Genomic DNA, 22064 nt, shown 5'->3' with positions numbered 1-22064 from the left:
GATGAAACAGATTAAATGCATCAGATGCTAACCAGTTCTCACTCATCTCTTCCCCACTCTCTGCCCTTGCCCCTACCCATGTTTCATAATCTTCAGTTCAGTTCAGTTCAGTCACTCAGTCGTGTCCTACTCTTTTTGTGTGTGTGTGTGTGTGTGTGTGTCCTATTCTTTGCAACCCCATGAATCGCAGCACACCAGGCCTCCCTGTCCATCACCAACTCCTGGAGTTTACTCAAACTCATGTCCATCGAGTCGGTGATGCCATCCAGCCATCTCATCTTCTGTCGTCCCCTTCTGCCCCCAATCCCTCCCAGCATCAGGGTCTTCATAATCTTACATTATGTCAAATTCCATTAGTTTTATATTTCAGTCTTGAGATCACCATGAATGTCATGATTAGACTTTCTAACCAAACATTTGCAGAACACCGCTTAAAGTTCAGTAAAAATAATCAAGTTATTTATTATGTGTTTAGTTCAGTTCAGTAGCCCAGCGGTGACCGACTCTTTGCAACCACATGGACTCTAACTATTGTGTATTAATTATCATATATACATGATCTTATTTAATCCTCACATAACTCTATCTTCCCCACGTCCCAGGTTCACTTTTCTTGTCTGCACCTATCTCATAACGTTGTGAGGTTCAAAGGAAATCAAATATGCAGCGCAGATTCTTCACCGTCTGGGCCACAACGGAAGTCCTCATACATGCAGCAGGGCTTTTAAACCTATGAAGCATGTTGCAAAATGGCACATACTGTTTTAAAATATACACTTAAAATGCGGCCTACTTGTAATAAGGGATAATATAGCACGAATACAGCATATACCCATTTCACAATCACAAAATTCAGGTCCTTAAAAACTTTTTATTGAAGTATAACATATATGCTGTAAGGTTCACAAAACGTGAGCTTGCAGCCCAATTAATTTTTTTTCCAATTAATTTTTATAAGGCATAAATGGGAAAAAGAAAAGTAACCGCCATCCAGAAAAAAATATAAACATTACCAGTAACTCAGAAGCTTCCGTCTGGTAAATGATATATGCTTTTAAGTTAAAGACCTGGTTTCGAATCTTGACACTTTCCTCCTGCGTGACTTTGGCATTTTTAAAATGTCTTTAGGTCTTGATTGAGTCATCTGTATCGTGAGAATAACGGTACCTTATATGACTGCTGAATTAAACGTCACATAATGTAAAACGTCCATCGCAGTGCCTGAAAAATAGCTGGTCTGCAACAAACCTAACTATTATCCGGCGAATGCAAGAGGCTGTCCCCACGTTCCACTTCCTGCCTTTTTGTCACTCACTTTTGAAAGTTGCTCTTGCTGCGGTTCCTTTTTCTCCTTCTTTATCGCCCCTCCTACTGCCGTAAATTGCCCTCCAGAGTTGTCGTAAAATGCTCCTCCCCGCCCTCCATGTGGCGAAAACGCAATCACGCTTGACGGCGCGAGGTGGCTCAGCCGCAAGATGGCGGCGCTGGCAGAGGAGCAGACGGAGGTGGCGGTCAAGTTAGAGCCTGAGGGACCGCCGACGCTGCTACCTCCGCAGGCGGGGGACGGCGCTGGCGAGGGTGGCGGGGGCACAACCAACAGCGGCCCCAACGGCGGCGGCGGGAACGTTGCGGCGGCGTCGTCGGCCGGCGGGGATGGTGGGACCCCCAAACCCTCGGTGGCTGTCTCCGCCGTTGCACCGGCGGGGGCGGCCCCGGTGCCCGCCGCTGCTCCGGAGGCCAGCGCTCCCCACGACCGACAGACTCTGCTCGCCGTGCTGCAGTTTCTGCGGCAGAGCAACCTCCGCGAGGCCGAAGAAGCGCTGCGCCGTGAGGCCCGGCTGCTGGAGGAGGCAGTGGCGGGCTCCGGAGCCCCGGGAGAGGCGGACAGCGCCGGCGCTGAGACGGCTAGCGCGCTTCTTAGCCGGGTCACTGCCTCGGCGCCCGGCCCTTCGGCCCCGGATCCTCCGGTCAGCTGCGCTTCGGGGTCCGCCGCCGTCTCGGGCTTAGCGACAGGTTCTGTGGCTCCGGGTAAAGGTGAGCCGCTGGGTCCCGGGTAGGCAGGACCGGCACGGCGGGGAGTGAGCCGGGAAGGCAGAGGCTGGCAGGCCTGCACCTCTGCGGGCTTGTTTTGAATTTCCTGGGCCCGCCTCTAGGGCCACATGCCCGCCCCTTTCCCTAGTGCGCCGGCTGCGCAGTCAAACCCTCTTCCGAGCTGTCAGTTCCAGCGAGAGGCTGTGGAGAGCTATTGAGCCCAAGGATGTATGGGGACGGTGGGCGAGGAGAGGCGGGAACTTTCAGTCTTTTGGTTTTTCTTATTTGGGCTCTTGCACTTTGGACAGGGATGCAGCAACATTATTTGTACTAGCGTAATTTTACTATAAATATTTTATGTTGTTTATCTTAATTTTCACAGCTCCACTGTGAGGTAGACAGTACTTCTATTTTAGAGATGAGAAACCAGACCGAGAAAGGCCAAGGTATTTGCTTTGGACCACACAGCCAGAGAGTGATGGTACATAGTGTAGCCAGTCTTTTTCAAAATATAGGCTAAATACCATTGGTGTTAAATCTTTTAGAGGAATGCAGATTCCTGGGCATCACTTCAGACTTAGTGAATCAGATCCTGTGCAGGTGGAGTCTGGGAATCTGCATTTTCAAATAAATGCTTCAGGGACTTCCCTGGTGGTCCAGTGGTTAAGAATCTGCTTTCCAACGCAGGGGACGTGGGAACGTGGTAGGGAACCAAGATCCCTCAAGCGTGGGGCAACTAGGCCCACGAGCTCTGCAACTACTGAGCCCGCATGCGGCAAGGAAAAATCCTCGGAGCCGCTGCTAAGATCCAACGCAGCCAAAGATAAATAAATATTGTAAGGATTAAAAAAAAATGCTTCCAAGAGATATTGATGTATGGCAAGGTTTGAGAACCATTCATTTAGGAACAGGTATTGGACTTCAGTTTCTGTCTCAGTTGCTTTTACTTGTGGGATGCTGATTGTTACTCTTCCTAAGCTTGAGAGTTTTTTTCCTTCTATTAAATGGGTTATCATCATATATATGTAAAATGTCTGGCACTGACAAGTTTATGCCAAGTACCTATCCCTGACACCTGAGGCTTCTTCTTCCCCTTCCCCTTTTTTTTCAGCAACTGTTGTCACAAAGTCCATGCAGTAAAAGCCATACACAACATAAAGTTTCAAAGGTGATCCTGAGCCAGTAAAAAATGTTTATTGAATTAAATTACCCATTGTAGAGCCTCTTGCCAAATTAACCTGTGTTTATGAGATCTAATCTTGGCAGCATTGCCAGGAGTGAAGTATGACTAGGAAGCACTGTAACCCATAAGTAGAAATGTGTACAAATGTGATTGAGAGGAATCTTTTTTGAATCTGAATTTTGTGAATGAACTGTAAGATGGATGAATTATGTTGTTGATTATTTTGCTATAATCTCTCATCTCTTTAGAAACTTGACCTTCAGATTGTAACTCAGAAACCAGTAGAAAGGAAAAGAGGCCATCATAGTAACCAAAAAAACTGAAAATTTGTGCAGTAAAGAGCATAACAGTACTGTAATCGCAACTTAAAAAAATTTCCCACAAACACTCATTTGATTGACAGATGTATCGTTGTTTGGTATTGAAATATTACAAATAAATACTCATGCTTTTTGCCTTGAAATGGTGGTTGTGGAAATTGTTTTACGCATATAAAATAGATTTATCTTTTGGAAATATAAAAGGCAAGTTCTTCCCACCATTTACATGGTTGTATTTTATAGGGAGTGATAGATGTACATACGTGAAGGTAACACAGGATAGGATGTGTTGCTGAAAAGTTATAAAATACTCAGGTTAAAAAAAAAAATACTCCAGTAGCTCAGAGAGCTGGGAATGTTACTCCAGGGCATGGCTTGGTGGTGGTGGGTGCCATTTGCACTGAGCCTTGAAAGAAGAGTAATACCGTTGTTTGATTTGCACATACCATGTTTTATAAAATTTGTTTTTAAAATAGGGTATCTCTAGGAAAAATGCTGAATCGTCCTGCTGTTGATTTGAAAATTTTTATTTTAAGATGTGGACAAACTGAAGGCGTGTTGGTTGGGTAACTGAACCAAACTGAATCCCATTAAAAGATTTTTGTGATCGTGTCAGGGAAGAGTATTTGAGAGGAGAGGGACAAACAGCTGAGAAACAGTTCTGGACCTTAACAGAACAGCCTTAGTCTCTTGGTGCTTGTCAGGTCATTTTCTTGAAGTTATCTTTCATTTTTTAAACAGTTGGAAGTGTAGCTGTGGAAGACCAGCCGGATGTCAGTGCTGTGCTGTCAGCCTACAGCCAACAGGGAGACCCCACGATGTATGAAGAATACTATAGCGGACTGAAACACTTCATTGAATGTTCCTTGGACTGCCATCGGGCAGAACTGTCCCAACTCTTTTACCCCCTATTTGTACACATGTATTTGGAACTAGTCTACAATCAACATGAGAATGAAGCAAAATCATTCTTTGAGAAGTATGTGAATTTATATGTGTTTATAAAAAAAATGTATATATAGCTATATATATATATATATATATATATATATATATATATACACACACACATGCAGAATGTGTATACACATCTGTAACTACACAAATGTCAGATTGCAACTCGAAAAACACTTTATGAAGGAGAGGTTACCTGGTGCCTCTCCTAAACCTAAGATGGAGGGTTTGATCTTGTTGAAGTCAGGAAAGGCTCCTAGAGGTGATGCTTGAGATAGGATCTGAAGGTTGGAGAGGAGTTAACCAGAGGAAGAGAAAAGGGAGAAACTTGTGTGACAGTCCTGTGGCAGGAAGGATCATGGTAGGCACCGAGATGAAAGAAGGCTCGTGTGGCTGGAGCAGAGCATGGGGAGTGGGGTTTGGTACTACACGAAGCTTGATGGTTAGTTAGCAGCTGGAACAGGCAGGTTCTTAGGCTGTGTTGAGGGTCTTTGTTTACCCTAAGATCAGTAGTTGGTCATATTGGATAGGATTAGATTTGGCTGAGAGTCACTGAAAAATCCAACAATAGCTGCCTAAATAAAAATTTATTTTTGCTTTTATTTTAAGAGCAGTAAAGAATTCACCTGCAATGCAGGAGACACAGGAGACACGGGTTTAATCCCTGGGTCAGGAGGATCTCCTGGAGGAGGAAATGGCAACCCACTCCAGTATTCTTGCCTGGAAAATCATATGGACAGAGGTCCTGGTGTGCTATAGTCCACGGGGTTGCAAAGAGTTGGACATGACTGAGCATGCACACACTGCTACTACTACTAAGAGCAGTATGAAGCTGTGTTAAGATTAGATTACGTGGAGAGTGACTAGAACCCAAAACAATAGAGACTTGAGTATAATAAAAGTCTATTTCTCTCTCATGAAGAAAGGCACTTGTAGGACTGGTATGGAGTCCTTGATTATTTCTTGATCATGTAGCACTGACATCCTTGTCATGCAGTTTCCACCTGTGGTGCAAGGTGACTCTCCAGCTCTAAGAAATCATATCAGTGTTAGAGTCGGCAGGGAGGGCACACATCCCTCCTGGAAGTTGCATGTATTTCTCCCTTTTTTATGGCATTAGTCTTGGCCAAGAGAGGTAGGAAATATGGTCTTTACCTAGATGTCTGTGTGCTCAGCTGGTATTCCAGTGTTTTATTGTGGAGGAAGAAAGAAAAAAATGAATACCTGCGGACAGACATTTTTGCTACAGAAGTTGTTGAAGGACCATACTTTATTAGATTTTACATTTTGAAAGGATCTTTATGCGGGGGGAGAACAGGTGATTGGGGGGATGAAGTGATTATAGAGCGATCATTTTGGAAGTTATTGTAGTGGTTCTCAACTGAGGGTAATATTATTCCTCCTTCCTGGCTATTTGAAACTGGAGGTATTTTTTTGGTTGTTGTATCGACTTGACTGGAGGATCAGGTATCTTAGGGATACCAAAAGTTCCAATATGTACAGGTAGTCACGCTTAGCAAAGAATTGTTCTGCCCCCAATACTAGTAGCACCCATGTTGAGAAACACTGGACTGGGTGTGATAGTGTTGGTGAAGGGCAGTAGACATATTTGTGAAGCACTTGGTGAAGAATTAGATACAGGTGTAAGGTGGATAAAAGTGTAATTGATAATCCCTGGGTATCTGGCTCCCTTAGCTGGATAGGGACGCTCTTCACTTAGATAGAAAACCCTGGAAGAGGGCAGGGTTTGTCAGGTTGTGGAATAATCTTGAGTTCAGATTTGTTTATGCCTTTGACTCATTTAAGAGATGTCAGGTTGATAGATGGAGGATATATAAGTCTCTGGGCTTAGAGGAGAGGTAGAGGCTAGAGCCATAAATTGGAGTTGTGTGCAATATTGGTGGATAGGATTGAAAGTGTTAGTCACTCAGTCATGTCTGACTCTTTACAACCCCAGGGACTATAGCCTGCCAGACTCCTCTGTCTATGGGATTTCCCAGGCAAGAATACTGGAGTGGGTCACCATTTCCTTTTCCAGGGGATCTTTCTGACCCAGGGATTGAAACTGGGTTTCCCACATTGCAGATTCTTTACTGTCTGTGGCACCACGGAATCCAAGATTGTCTAGGAAGGAGTATGAAATAGAAATAAGTCAACGGGAGGGCTAGACCTGCACCTCAGGGAACTCCCAACATTTGGAGGAGAAGATTAATAAAAAGAGTAGAAGAGACTACCATGTAGAAGAGAGATGAAAGGAGAGGCCAGAGAAGCAGAAAGAAAACCAGGAGAGTGCCGAGTTATGGAAGCCAGAGAAAAGGAGTGTTTAAGGTGGAGGTGTGCTCAACAGTTTGAATGAGAGCTCTTTATTTCAAGCAGTAGACCCAGAAGCTAGGACTTGTCAGGTAACACAGGTAGTGGTAATAGAGGAATAATAGAAGCCAGGATTCCTGGCTTCTGTGTGTTATGTTCATTCTTATTCTACAATGCCTAATAGAAGGTATAGAAAGCAAATGTTTGATAGCTCAGTGTTTTGGTTTTTTTTTTTAACTTTTTATTTTGTATTGGGGTATAGTCGATTAGCAAACAATGTTGTGATAGTTTCAGGTGAACAATGAAGGGATTCAGTCATATGTATACATGTATCCAAAGTCCCCTCCCATCCAGGCTGTCACATGACATTGTGTAGCTCCGTGTTTTTGAAAGAAAGTATTAAGGCTGATGGTGACAGAATCTCTAAGGTAATTTTTCTTACAGTACTGTCATCAGAAGGGCTTCCCAGGTAGTGCTAGTGGTAAAGAACCCATCTTGCCAGTGCAGGAGATATGAGATGCTGGTTCGATCCCTGGGTAGGGAAGATACCCTGGAGGAGGGCATGGCAACCCACTCTGGTATTCTTGCTTGGGGAATCCCATGAACAGAGGAGCCTGGCGGGTGGCAGTCCATAGCGTTGCAGAGAGTTGGGCATGACTGAAGCGGCTTGGCAGGTGTGCGTGAACTGTCCTCAAAAAGCCTCTTCCTCTTCCAGTGTAGCCATCTCCTCACCTAGGGAGCTGGGATGTCATAGGGACTGACTCCGTGTGTCCTTGTCATGAACAGTCGCAGCCCTTGCCAGCACCCCGTGCTCAGATGAGGTTATCAGCAGAGACTAATAGAAAAATTAAGAGGCTGAGATTTCTAATTTTGTTCACATCTTAGAAACTCATAATTCATATCTTGATGAGTCATGCTAGGCTAACACAGGTAACAGATTAGGAATCTATTGGCTATGTGTCAGAGCTAAAGTCCTAATATCTTTAATCGTTTGTTTTCTAAATGTTTTTGCATTGTTTGCTGCTCTTTGTGAATGTTACTATATGATTTTTACATTTTATATTATTAGAATAATTAAGATTTGTAGAAACAAAAGTACATTTAAATTTAGCAGTTGGTACCAAAGCTGGAAGCTTTATATAATTGTCTTGGTAATGGTGAGTAAATGGGAGTGCTCACTCTTTGATATCAACATATTCTTGTTCTTTAGTCATGTTATTAAAGTACTAATGTTTAATATTTATATCTAATGTTAAGAATATAAGAAATCACTAAAAATGATGAGTTTTGTGAGAATGTCATGCACTGATTATTGTTGAGAGGCTGAGTGATAGGTATGTTGAGTTTATTATATCAGTTTCTACTTTAGTATGTGTTTGAAATTTCCCATAATAAAAAGTTTTAAAAAGTGGGTTTTGAGAGAACATAAGATTCTAACATTTTCAAATCTCTGCCAATGGTGGCATTCAAATGTGACTGTCCACCAGTGGTGGATATCTTATCTTTCATTCATCTATGGTGTTTATTTCAAATTCCCTTAAAATGTTTATGATGCATTTCACTAGAGAATTAACTTGATCATTTTTAGGATGAATTCAGAGCTGAATTGTAATCATTTTGAATTGTGTTACTTCTGATTCTACAACTTAGTCCAGGATTATTCAAACTACTACGTTGAAAGTATTCTGGGATGTTTATAAATATATGGGGGAGAGGCAGATCCCTTAATGATTACATTGAAAAATGCCTTTTTAAAATCACTGAAACAGGTTCCATGGAGATCAGGAATGTTATTACCAGGATGACCTACGAGTATTATCTAGTCTTACCAAAAAGGAACACATGAAAGGGAATGAGACCATGTTGGATTTTCGAACAAGTAAATTTGTTCTGCGTATTTCCCGAGACTCGTACCAACTCTTGAAGAGGCATCTTCAGGAGAAACAGAACAATCAGATATGGAACATAGTTCAGGAGCACCTCTACATTGACATCTTTGATGGGATGCCGCGTAGTAAGCAACAGATAGATGCGATGGTGGGAAGTTTGGCAGGAGAGGCTAAACGAGAGGCAAACAAATCAAAGGTATGGGAATAAGAACTATGTAATGCAGATTATGAAAACTTGTTGCATTTCCATCTACATAATTTACACGTTTTTCTTACAGCTAGTTTGGGGATAATTTTACACTGTATACTAAGTTTCATGTTCTAAGGATGATGTATATATTAGTGAGGATTTGAGAATGGTTGCATTTAACAGAACCCTGATTATACTGACTGAAACACATAAGGTTTTTTTTCCTCACATAAAATGAATTAAAGAGGAAGGCCCTCCTAGGCTGGTGTGAGAACTCCACAATGCCATCAGGGACCCTGGCTCCTTTTACTTTCTGCTATGCCACCTTCAGAATGTGGCTTTCTTCATTGTGTTCACAGGTGGCTATAGCAGCTCCAACTTTGCAGGTGTATTCCAGGAAGGTAGAAGGGGGAGGATATACCTGCTGAATCTCCCTTCTTATGACGAAAACAGTATTTCTAAAACACCACCCAGTATTTTTGTGTATACATCTATTGGCAAGAATGATATGATATGGCCATTCTCAGCTGCGAGGGAGCCTGGGAACAGAAATGATTTTAACTGAGCATTCTGCTGCTCCAACAAAATCAGGGTTCTGTCAGTAAGGAAGAAGGAGAGACTGGCTATTGGGTAGATAAGTACAGAATCAGTTTCAGGATATAAATGACCATATTATAATTGTAATTCCTATCAAGATATTAAAAAGATGTATCAATAAACAAAAAAGTAATTTTAAAAAATTGACTCTCTTGACTTGTAGGTATTTTTTGGCTTATTAAAAGAGCCAGAAATTGAGGTGCCTTTGGATGATGAGGATGAAGAAGGAGAAAATGAAGAAGGAAAACCTAAAAAAAAGAAGCCTAAAAAAGATAGTATTGGATCCAAAAGTAAAAAACAAGATCCCAATGCTCCACCTCAAAACAGGTGAGGGAAAAAACCTCAGGAACACGTGTGGAAGTGTAAGACGATGTTATAGATGGTTCCAGTTTTTTTTAATATTCAGAGTAATTTCCAGTTTGTTTTTCTTTCACAGAATCCCTCTTCCTGAGTTGAAAGATTCAGATAAATTGGATAAGATAATGAATATGAAAGAAACCACAAAACGAGTACGCCTGGGGCCAGATTGTTTACCTTCCATTTGTTTCTATACATTCCTCAATGCTTACCAGGTTGGTAAAATAATTGGGTAGTTTCTGGGAGAAAATTGGGAGAGTCATGGAAAATGGTGATTAACCATTAAAAGTAGCTTAGATGTCTTAACTAAAATGGAGTTTTCTTATTTAAACTTTAAAGATGGCAGTTAGAAAAGGAGAATTAGACATTGATCAGAATAGATAGAAGACAATGTTTAAAAGACCTTCAGCAACTTGTTGGTACCAGAATCTTGTTTGTATGTGTCCTTTGTTTCACTGATCAGAATTCTGCTAACCTTTGAAAAAGGAGGAAGCTATGTGGTTCGTCTCTCTTGAACTTAAGTACTTACTTAAATTTTTTATTAAGAATTCTTTATATCCTTATAGACTTTTTATAATAGACTGCTGAAGATTTATTTAGTAAATTACTAAAATAATTAGATATACTTTGTACTATAATTATGGCTGATTTGCACTGTACGGCAGAAACCAACACAATATTGTAATTTTCCTCCAATTAAAAAATAAAACTAAAAAAAAAAAAACACTTGGTTTGTATATGCATTCCAGATTTGGAGGGCAAAAAGTAAATTATGACATGTTCTCAATATAAGTGTATTTGAACAGTGAATTTCAAAAGAGAATGAAATCTCAAATGATCTTTTATGTGAAGAAAAATACCTGTCATTATGTGTTCTCTCAGATGTGATTATAATTTTTTTCCCCTAAAACAGTATTGTTTAGTATGTATTTTTTAATTGGCAGGGCCTCACTGCAGTGGATGTCACTGATGATTCTAGTTTGATTGCTGGAGGTTTTGCAGATTCAACTGTCAGAGTGTGGTCTGTGACACCTAAAAAGCTTCGTAGTGTCAAACAAGCCGCAGGTAACTGAGATGACCTGTCAGGATATAAACTCATTAGTTTACACCAATCTTTATTCTATGGAATATACCAGGACATTGTGATCTTAGCAGAATTTCACTTGATTTTACTTTAAGTCAAATTGTTAACAACATTCCCAACAGTGAAAAGTGTATTTGGAGTGGCAATCAGGAGACGGGTGCTGGACTGACTTAATTTCTCTGGTCCTCAGTTTTATCATCTGTAGAATGAGGGCATTAGGCTAGAAAACTCCCTGAACTTAAAAATCTAACATTTTATGATTGTTTGTAAATTAAAAAAAAAAAAAAGTCTTCAAATACTGGGAGAGTACTTCTCTGTTTTAGCCATAAAAATGGCTAAAATGAACTAAGATCAGGGTTATATTTTAAAGTTTCTTGCTAGTTGTTTTGTTTAAACAAGATAACACATTCTCAATAGTTTATTTTAATATTTCTGTAGTTTTATTTTGTGAAACATTGTGATATAGTGGATAAATTGAGTTTCAGCCCTAGTTCCAAGACTAAGTAGCTGTGTACACTTTGGTATGTTATTAACTGTTCTGAACCTCACTTTCTTCTCTTATACACTGAAATGATAGCACCTAATTTAAAGGCATTAGCATAGTGGTTGATAAATAGGAGGAACAGTTCAAATGTTAGTTCTTCTCCTAAACTCTGATAAATGAAATAATTGCCTTAAATTGTTTTAATGAATATATTTTTAAAAAGTAATATTTCTGGATCATTTTAGATCTTAGCCTCATAGATAAAGAATCTGATGATGTCTTAGAAAGAATCATGGATGAGAAAACAGCAAGTGAGTTGAAGATCTTGTATGGTCACAGTGGTCCCGTGTATGGAGCCAGCTTCAGTCCAGATAGGTAAAAGACAAACTATAAGAATTAAATACTGCTGTATTACATTGAGATTAAATGAAAATTATATGAAATATATATATGTTATGTGAAAGTTAACAACTAGAAACATTATGCAAATGTTGGGGAAAATACTTTTAGAAAAATCCCATGGTTGCCTGTCATTCTTTATCTTTTGGAATTTTGCCCTCTGCTAATTCATCTTGGGGTACTGGTGTATAGTAGCTAAATTTACAAAATCAGGATGCATAACTTCAGGGTTTGCTGGTTATAAAAACTAGCTTTAGTTTTGTGTAATTCCAGTAGGGGTTGAATTGCTTCTTTGGGTTCCTGCTATGTGTTTGGTGGCTACTGCTGTCTTCTGTCATCTCCAAATTCACAACAGATTCCTGATATTAAAGGCATGTTATCTATCAACTGAAGATTTATCTTTGTATAATTAAAAGAACTAATACTGATAAGGGAATTGGAAACCCACAAAAATGTTTGTCTATTTTTCATGATCTCTTAACATTCTATAGCAATGTGGGGAGGGTATTTTTTTGTTTTTTGTAATACCATCTATATCTTACTGCTTTCAGTCCAAAATCTTTCATAAAGATTTTCATCTTTATGAAACTTTGAGAATGAAGATTTTTGTTTTTTATAGGGTTTAGTCAGATGGTACATTTATACTTGAGGGAAACTTCTCATTTCACTGAAAACCATAGTACTTTCTAAGTAGTTTACTTTTGAAAGCTTTTCACCCAGCTTTGTATAGGGTATGAAAATAGCAACTCCATTTTAAAGTGAAAAATTACTGATTTTAAGTGACATATTTCTTAGAAGCCTTTTTCAGGTGACCTTATTTAACGATACTTTTTGTCATTACCTCTTGGTTTTTTTTTTGTTTTTCGTTTTCCAAAGAACTGTGAATTTCTTAATAGATAGTTTTAAAAAAAAAACCTAAGCTTATTCAGTAGGTGCTCAGTAGATGTAGTGTCATGGCTAACAGTACTTTCAACTCTTGTTATTCACTGTGAATTTCAGGCATAAATTAAAACTGAGATGTAGTAGTCAGTTACCTATATTTAACATATACAAATGTGCAGAGAAACTGGACAGGTACCTAAGTTATTCTAGGAATCAAATATATTACCTTCTCTTTTCTCAGGAACTACCTGCTTTCCTCTTCAGAGGATGGAACTGTTAGATTGTGGAGTCTTCAAACATTTACTTGCTTGGTGGGATATAAAGGACACAACTATCCAGTGTGGGACACACAGTTTTCTCCATATGGATATTATTTTGTATCAGGGGGCCATGACAGAGTAGCTCGGTAAGAACATTATGAGCTTAGGACTGGGCCTGTTCAACGAACAGAATGGTTTCTTGTTGGGAATTACAAACTCCCACTTATTTTCACTTCTGTTATTATCAGCTTTTTGAGAATGTCAGTATTTGTAGGTAATCTGAAAACTAATTTGGGACAGAAATATTTCTGTGTCTGCAATCATGTCTACACCAAGAGTCCATGCCTTCCCCTTCGCCAAGTGGATGCTAAACTTTGTCTTTTGCAGCCACTTTGAGCCCTTTTATTTCCCTGTCATATCTTTAAAAGTTCAGGATGAGGTATCGTGGGCTTGAAATTATTTGTGGTAGCCCCCCGACTAGGGGCTTCCCTGGTGGCTCAATCAGTAAAGAATCTGCCTGCAATGCCAGAGACCCGGGTTTGATCCCTGGGTTGGGAAGATCCCTTGGAGAAGGAAGTGGCAACCCACTCCAGTATTCTTGCTTGGGAAATCCCACGCAGAATAGCCTGGTGGCTCCAGTCTATGGGGCTGCAAAGAGTCGGACACAACTTAGTGAGTAAACCATCACATGGTAGCCAAAACTAGGGAAAAATACTTTGAGTTAGACTAGGAGTTGGATTGGAGAGTGTACATACAGAGAACTAAAGGATTATAGAATTAAAAAATTTTTGGACCATGTTAAATTAGTTTTAAGAATGTTTAGGGTGCTCGCTTCGGCAGCACATATACTAAAATTGGAACGATACAGAGGTTAGCATGGCCCCTGCACAAGGATGACACGCAAATTAGTGAGGTGTTCCATATTTTTCAGTTCTGAGATGGATGAAACTGGAGCCCATTATACAGAGTGAAGCCAGAAAGATTAACACCAATACAGTAGACTAACGCATATATATGGAATTTAGAAAGATGGTAACATAACCCTATATGCAAGACAGAAAAAGAGACACAGATGTATAGAACAGACTTTTGGATTCTATGCGAGAAGGCAAAGGTGGGATGATCTGAGAGAATAGCATTGAAACATGTATATTATCAAGTGTGAAACAGATCACCAGTCCAGGTTGGATGCATGAGACAAGTGCTCAGGGCTGGTGCACTGGGATGACCCAGAGGGATGGGATGGGGAGGGACGTGGGAGGGAGTTTCAGGATGGGGAACACATGTAAATCCATGGCTGATTCATGTCAATGTATGGCAAAAACCACTACAATATTGTAAAGTAAGAAAATAACACACCATTGTAAAGCAACCATACCTCAAAATTTTTTTAATGGAAAGAAAAAGAATGTTTAGGGAATTCCTGGTAGTCCAGTGGTTAGGACTTAGTGTTTTCACTGCTGAGGGCACCAGTTAAATCCCTGGTTGGGGAACCAAGATCCCACAAGCTGCATGGCATAGCTTTAAAAAAAAAAAAAGCTTAGTCTCTAAGTCATTCCATCCTCCTTTCCCTCAGGTAAACTAGTGAGGGGGACCCACTTACAGCTAATATTTCACGTCGTTGTTTCTGTATTTTGGATAGAACTTGGTATTTCAGAGTTAGCTACTAATTACCTTGTGTTTTCAACAATTTTTTAAAAAGGCTCTGGGCTACAGATCACTATCAGCCTTTACGGATATTTGCTGGCCATCTTGCTGATGTGAATTGTACCAGATTCCATCCAAATTCTAATTATGTTGCTACGGGCTCTGCAGACAGAACTGTGCGGCTCTGGGATGTCCTGAATGGGAACTGTGTAAGGATCTTCACTGGACACAAGGTATTTTAACTTTCATTATTCCAGCACACAAGGTTCTTTTGAGATTAAAAATAGTTTAAAAATTAACTAGTGACATACATTTTAAAGATACTGTCCACACCACTCCACTCTTTTAAATAGTTCTTTTGTCTCATTTTCTTGGGTATTTTTAACCTTACTTTTGATTCTTGCTATGTACTTTTTTTTAGGGACCAATTCATTCCTTGACATTTTCTCCCAATGGGAGATTCCTGGCTACAGGAGCAACAGATGGCAGAGTACTCCTTTGGGATATTGGACATGGCTTGATGGTTGGAGAATTAAAAGGACACACTGATACAGTCTGTTCACTTAGATTTAGTAGAGATGGTGAAATTTTGGCATCAGGTAAATGACTAGAACTGGCTTTGTGGTTAAGGGTCAATTGTATATTTAAAGGAAGCACTGAATGTTGACAATTGCAAAATTAAGTCCTATTTTGGATTTTGCTTCCCCTTAGTATGATTCAGGACTGCTACCTACATGTATATTGACTTCTCAGGTTAAGCTACTGCTTGAAATTCTTTAGAGGGAACAGAGTTGTTAAGTTCAGATTTCTTTTACCAGAAATGTAAATGCATAAAGCATACTTGACATGTCAGAAATTTAAATATGGCAGATTCTACTAAATGGTTTCCTTTTGATTTCCTCTTAGGTTCAATGGATAATACAGTACGGTTATGGGATGCTGTCAAAGCATTTGAAGATGTAGAGACTGATGACTTTACTACAGCCACAGGGCATATAAATTTACCCGAGAATTCACAGGAATTATTGTTGGGAACATATATGACCAAATCAACACCAGTTGTACACCTCCATTTTACTCGAAGAAACTTGGTTCTAGCTGCAGGAGCTTACAGTCCTCAATAAACCATCGGTATTAAAAGACCTTTGGAAACTACTGTTTGAAAAAGGGAGACTAAAAGCAAATACCTCAGTGATTAATATTTAAGCTACAAAGAATGTTTTGTCTATATGGATCTGGAAGTATGCTGCTTAGAAAATCTGTACAGGACAGTTCCACGTTTCTATAGCAACCACATTTAACTAATTTCCGTTAGTTGAATAAGAGGTATTATGTTTGTGGAGGGGACATTCATGGTGCTTTGGATTGTGTGGAAACTATGCATTTTCTGTTCAAATGCTATTTTAATTTATTATGTTTAAAAAAATCAATTGATTTCAATAATTCATCCTGCTTCAAGATTCAAATTGAGTAATATAATACCATATTGAATTTTAGCTGAAGAATTCCATGAGCATGTATGTTTCTGCTGTAAAAATGTAGTTACTGTATGGCACTCAAGTACTATGTTATATGATCCACTAACATTTTTGCTTGGCTCATGATTAGTGGAATGTACATTAACTGGCTAAGATGAACTACAATTCCTTTCTGAGAAATAGATGAAGTACAACCATCCACTGACATCTGAATCTATACCTGTTGGATTGAGTGCACCCAAACACTCTATAAACCAGGTGAAATTAACTTCCATGTTCTACTTCAGCTAAAATGGCTACATACAACCTAGTACACTTGAAGTCAGACATTTCAGTTGCTTACCTCCAGTACTGAGCCTTGCTTTGGAAAACTAAAAGATTTAGACCAAGTTACTGCCAGTTTTTTGCCTTTGTTGCATTTTGTACAGTTTTTATATTTTTGATATCTTGTAAATAAAGACAACCAGCTTTTCCAGGTTCATAATTTATTGTATAAATTGAGTATCACATGATGAGTTGACATTAGCTTCTTCAGGTATGGGAACTTAACAGATAATGTACAGTTCAGAATCCTATAAACAAAGCAAAAATAGTTTAGACACAAACGTGTTCAATTCTGCTTTTAAGACTCAGTAATTATTAGTAAAAGACTATCCATGAACCTCCCTGAAATTGAATGCAAATTCATTAGATTTTCAAAGGAGTCATTACCTCCCCCAAATTTAGCTGTCTCTCAGCTTTCAACAATTTAATCTAAAACTCCCACCTTTAACGAAAGAGCTGTCAATAATTCAGTATGATCCAAAATATACATTGTTGTAAAAGCCTAGTATATAAGATACTGGACTGACCAAAAAGTTTGTTCTCAGAGTTTTCTGGCTTATGGGGAAAACTGAATGGACTTTTTTGCCAACCCAGTAGCATCTGCCCCACCCTGGCCCCAATAAAGTAATAGTTTAAATAGTAGAAAGGAGGGAGGATGGTAGTATCCCCATTATAAAAACAGAGTAAGGAGGTACCTAATATGAAAAACTGGGGTTCCCTTGTGGCTCAGATGGAAAGAATCCACTCCAGTATCCTTGCCTGGAGAATCCCAGGAACAGGAGCCTGGTGGGCTACAGTCTCTGGGGTCGCAAAGAGTCGGACACAACTGAGTGACTAAGCGCACACATAGTATGAAAAATTGGGCAAAAAAACTACCTGTTTGTCAGGAAAAAACCAAGGACCACTGCATTTTGGGCTATGCAGTCAGTCCGCTACTGTCAATAATTTTGGGACTGGAAAAGGTCTTAAGAGCAGAGGAGAAAATTTTCTGTCATGGAAAGCTACAGTAGATAAAATCTAGGTTTTGGGTTTTCTGTACATTGTCTACTGCCAACAAAATACTTATACAAGCAAGGGCAAATGGGCGTTGGGTTGCACTAAGAAGAAAATGAAGTCTAGGTGACAGAATTGCAAAAAAAATTGAAAGCAAGATGCATTTGCAACTGATTCAAAAGGCTGGTTAATAATTACTACCAAAAAAATAATTACTACCAAAAAAATTACAAAAAGAGCTTATACAAGAAAGAGAGGATCTTTACAAAAAGAAAGTCCCAAATAAATAAAAACACAGAGACTGTTAAAAATACAAATGGTAATCAAATGGAAAAAATATACAACTTCACAAAAAAAAATTTTTACTCATCAAACTGTTAGAAACTGACATTATTTAACACTGCAGGGGGTGGGTGGGGAAGAGAGAGAGAAAGCTAGGTGTCCCACAATCCTTTCAGAAGGCACTTAATTAGGAGAACAATCATGTATAAACACTTCTTGCTCAAAATCATTCATTGTAATGTTATTTATATTTTAAAAAATTCTAGTAGGAAACAGATCTGTATAAAATAAATCATATATCCATGAGCACCCATGCATTCAAATTTATAGAGAACATACATGTTATAAAGCAAAATTACAGATGGATCATAGCCATTGGAAACCAAACAAATACAATAAAAAAGAGCTAAACTGAGATATTAACAAAAATTGTCAGGGTGATGGAGACATGGACAATATTTTTCTTTTTTTTTGAATGTAATAAAATTTTGAACAATGACAACAGTATAACTTTTATAGTGTGGGGGAGGGGAACCCTAACATCAAAATGGCAAAGTCATAAAGTTTTAAATGTTATCTCCTTACTGTTTATGTTGCTTTCACAGCTGGAGTTTTCTTAGACCTTAACTTGAAGTATAAGACTATCAAAGCAATACTTCCGTATGTGGCCAGCACACACTAAAAAAGAAAGGAAAAAGCAAACAAGAGTTGTTGTCACATCTATATTATTCTAAAACATAACTACTTATAGGTATCATTAATACTTACATTCATTCTCCCTGTGAGAGTGTAAGAGTTGAAATATTTTTTGATACCAGTGAAATGGAACTGGGCATCAGCTTCTGGACCTGCCATGATTTCAATCTTTTAAAAAAAGAAAGAAGGCAACAAATTGGTTTGGATGCTATTTAAAATAAAAAAATTTTTTTAAAATTAAAGTCATATAAGTATTGTATATTAGCATATACATATACATATTGCATATAAATATTGTAAATTTTATGTATGCCTCACCCAACAAATCAGTAGCAAAATGGTGGAAAAAACATTGCTAAGAATTTGGAAGGAGGACTTTTGTCTTGGTTGCTATCACACAACATTCCAGAATGTACATCAAATAACACACAGAACACAGTAGTCTCTAATTCCATCTTCTGACCCAAAATAGGATGATGTTTTCATTCCTGGCTCTATCTATATATCATAGCACACTGTACATGGAATTCCATCAGTTTTAAGACTAGTTGAAAGTTGGAGCTTGTGATACTTTTCAGTCTCTCAGAGGGTTAACAACCAAAACAACTAACTGAATAGCTCACCTTGCAACACCACTTTTTACAGTTTTTCCTATAAATAATTTAGGACCTCCATGGGGAGGAGACAGGATTATTTATTACCAAATGGAATTAATACATACTAACTATTGGTGGTGGAGGGGAAGCTGAAATCCTTACTCTTTACAGCAAAAACAGATGAAAACATGTAAAGGTAAAAAGTAAAACCAAAATATCTGAAGAAAACATGGGCAAACATTTTAATCATCTTAGGGAAGGGAAAATACAAAGGTGGCTGAAGAAACACAGATAATCAACCTCATGATCAGTGAAGGAAATATGAAATGAGACAAATATTTAACCATCAGACTGCAAAGATAAATTTATCATAATAAGCAGCAGTAGCGGGAATGTGGGAAAATAAGCAGTCTCTCTGCTGCCTGGAGGGAGTGTAAACTGGAGTGAGTATAACCTTCCTAAAATGCAATTCTGTAATATCTACTGAATTATGACAGGGTACAGTTTATCCTTTTATCTAGTTGGTTCAATTTGTTCACCAGGAATTTATCCTTATATAGAAACATTATAAAGTGGAAATATGTAGTATGGTTCAAGGATGGTAACTGAAATACAGTTTATGGAAATAACTACAAGTGCATTTACAGGAAACTGATAAATGATGTTCCCATGGAAGGAAACAATGCATGGAGATCTTTAAATACAGACATGAAAAGATGTCCCCTTGCAATATTAAATATTAAAAGTTCCTATTTCTGGGCATTATAGAGCATATCGAAGGTTCTCAAAGTTTGGTTCCTACACTGTCAGCATCCATGGAAACTTAATGGAAATGCAAATTCTTAGGCCTTTTGAATCAGAAACTGGGGCCCAGCAATCTGTTTTAATATGCAGTCTAGGTGATTCCGATGTATGTTAAAGTTTGAAAAACACTGCAGTAACAGAAAACCAAACCCTTATTAGTAATTATATAGGGGGGAAAAAAACCCTCGAATATACAGCAGGCTTGAAAAGGGGATTACATCTATAGAGCCTATGCATTTCACAAAGGCATGTATTTCTTTTATAAAGGCACATCAAAGGTCACCAGAGCAACACTCGAAAACTCGTCTGTATGACCGCCTATCTACCACGACCGACGCCACGCCGAGTCGATTGGCAATATAGACGAGCCGGTCGAGGTCCGGTCGAGATTGGTAGGCAGTGGCAGTGACTCAGCCGACTCTTGATGATGAGATAGACTCAGGGGAAACCTGTGAGGAAGTTGCTGCTATGGAAACCGGCACTCTACAGTTTGCCATTCAAAGGCCTTCAAGGGCATTCACAAGCATAGAATTGGCAATGAAAACCTTGACAAATGACCTTAATTGTGAACAGTTTCAAGAAGGTTCTTGCAGCAATGGAGGATTCCAAACTTCCTTGGGTCACCTTAGAGGGCTTGGCCAGTCCAGTCCAAGTAGGAAAATCTCCATTAAAAGAAAATTTTATAATATGGCTTTTATATTAAAGGTTTTAGTAAACTTATTAAAGACATGCTTTCCCATTCATCTTCAGGACTGATTTTTGGATCCTTAACAGTATCAAGCAGGTTTCTAGGAAAAATCCTACAGAAAACAAGGGCTTAATTCCCACTAACTTGTGTCTAACAAACATTTTCCAAAGAATGTGGTATCCAACTGAAACAATCTTAAGGTGCCTTAAATCTCCCTCTATACAATACAGAAGGAAGGCTGATGTCTGCAATATTCCACAGAGGACTAATTCTGACTGTAGGGGAAGGCACAGTTTACTAGCGGCAATTTAGTCCAGATCCGAAAAACACTGAGATGGAAGGGGAAGTGAGATGCTGCCGCTGAACAACTGCAGCAAAGCCAGTAAGCACTTCGGTTAGTATCCTCAAGCAAACTTCAGGTTACTTTTGGACAAAGATCAGGAATCCTTGTGTTAAGTGTACTTTGTGGAATAATTAAACCGAAACTTGCTTTCCTTTTGAGTTATACATTAGTTTAGAAAGACATGAATGAAAAATACCTAAGATTAAACAGAACCGTACTAATTGTTAAACTGTAGCCTATGGCAAAGTCTAAGCCATGGGGTCTTCGCTTGTTTCTAATTGCGCGGCGAACTACTTTTAAATATAATTAATCTTTACATGCCTCTCTAGATCACCTGTAAAATGGGCACTTCAGAAAAGGCCAAAAGTGACCCACTACCCTCGCTTTCTGTTTTTCGGTACTGCTGGTGGGTCTGACCGGACACCTACCCGAAATGGTGAGATCTCGCGGGAAAAGAGGCAAACACAAGAGACAGCCGCTCAGGTACCAGAAGCTGCCTCTGGTACAAGGAGTTTATAGCTCTCTGTTCTAGCTACTATTAGTGAAAGCGCTTCCCGCCGACCGAACACAGACAGATATCTAACCCGCTTACCCGGGGCCGGGCCACACTCACTCTCGCCGGACAAAGGCTGCAGCGCAGCTAAAGGAGACCTGGCTGGACAGCTTCCTAAGCATAGCTCGGTGGAAACAAACTGCTTTGGGCATACTGTGGAAGAGAGGTTACTAAGACGAGAGGTGGGGTCATAAGTCCGTTCTGATCCAATAATACGTCACTGAGTGACCTTGGAGGGGCCTCCCTTCCCTGCGGGCTTCCTTTTCTCCACTGCAAAATACATTCTAAGGGCCTTTAGGAGCCTCGCGCCGAGGCTTCCCAATCACTGTCCGAACACTCACGCCCGGCCTTCATTTTCTCTAATTCCTTTTCTATTTACCACCACTCTCCGCCAGCCCCCACCAAAGCGAAGGCCTCGCGGTGTGCCCGGACCAGGAGACAATCTGATTCCAGGCCGGCCCCACAAAGCGGAGGCGCGTGGTCTAAATCCATGTTCCCCTCCACACTCACCTTTCAAGGGGTTCAAACTCCACAGCCTATGTCCTTCACCGTACGCTGCTGCCCCTCGACCCCGCCGGAAGACACCACCTCCCCCTCACACGTTAAACGGGCCTGATGTGTTCGGGCCTCTGCGTCGATTGGCTACCTTTATAAGCCCCGCCCTTCCGTTTCCTGTCTCTAAATCTCCTCCCCCTCCCTGTTGAACTGGATCCAGTATAG

General features: G+C 39.6%; 2 protein-coding genes and 1 non-coding gene across 3 annotated transcripts; 2 read left to right on the top strand and 1 right to left on the bottom strand.

The window, feature by feature from the left end:
• Nucleotides 1-1444: 1444 nt before the first annotated feature.
• Nucleotides 1445-16549, top strand: TAF5 (TATA-box binding protein associated factor 5). The gene is made up of 11 exons (XM_043476138.1): nt 1445-2034; nt 4276-4513; nt 8568-8883; nt 9638-9801; nt 9911-10046; nt 10776-10896; nt 11645-11774; nt 12922-13086; nt 14643-14820; nt 15009-15186; nt 15494-16549. The coding sequence occupies exons 1-11, from the start codon at nt 1476-1478 to the stop codon at nt 15709-15711; spliced, it is 2403 nt and encodes an 800-aa protein (XP_043332073.1). The 5' UTR covers nt 1445-1475; the 3' UTR covers nt 15712-16549.
• LOC122446871 lies at nt 13765-13868 on the top strand. The gene has a single exon (XR_006271031.1). It is a non-coding gene; the product is annotated as a U6 spliceosomal RNA (small nuclear RNA).
• ATP5MK (ATP synthase membrane subunit k) lies at nt 16534-21998 on the bottom strand. The gene is made up of 4 exons (XM_043476139.1): nt 21855-21998; nt 18433-18528; nt 18250-18342; nt 16534-16637 (listed from the first exon to the last, which is right to left on the bottom strand). Exons 2-3 carry the CDS (start codon nt 18517-18519, stop codon nt 18253-18255), a joined length of 177 nt encoding a protein of 58 aa, XP_043332074.1. The 5' UTR covers nt 18520-18528; nt 21855-21998; the 3' UTR covers nt 16534-16637; nt 18250-18252.
• Nucleotides 21999-22064: the final 66 nt, after the last annotated feature.

The sequence above is a fragment of the Cervus canadensis genome, chromosome 8 (genome assembly GCF_019320065.1).
Source record: "Cervus canadensis isolate Bull #8, Minnesota chromosome 8, ASM1932006v1, whole genome shotgun sequence".
In the NCBI taxonomy this organism is placed as follows: Eukaryota; Metazoa; Chordata; class Mammalia; order Artiodactyla; family Cervidae; genus Cervus; species Cervus canadensis.
This window is presented reverse-complemented; position numbering and strand designations above follow the sequence as displayed.

Bases quoted from the DNA above. Each gene is read 5' to 3' on its own strand.
- TAF5 (XM_043476138.1), top strand. From the start codon at position 1,476: ATGGCGGCGCTGGCAGAGGAGCAGACGGAGGTGGCGGTCAAGTTAGAG. The intron at 14,821-15,008 runs GTATTTTAACTT...ACTTTTTTTTAG, and splicing joins GGATCTTCACTGGACACAAG to GGACCAATTCATTCCTTGAC. The intron at 15,187-15,493 runs GTAAATGACTAG...ATTTCCTCTTAG, and splicing joins TGGTGAAATTTTGGCATCAG to GTTCAATGGATAATACAGTA.
- ATP5MK (XM_043476139.1), bottom strand. From the start codon at position 18,519: ATGGCAGGTCCAGAAGCTGATGCCCAGTTCCATTTCACTGGTATCAAA. The intron at 18,343-18,432 runs GTAAGTATTAAT...TTTCTTTTTTAG, and splicing joins CTCTCACAGGGAGAATGAAT to TGTGTGCTGGCCACATACGG.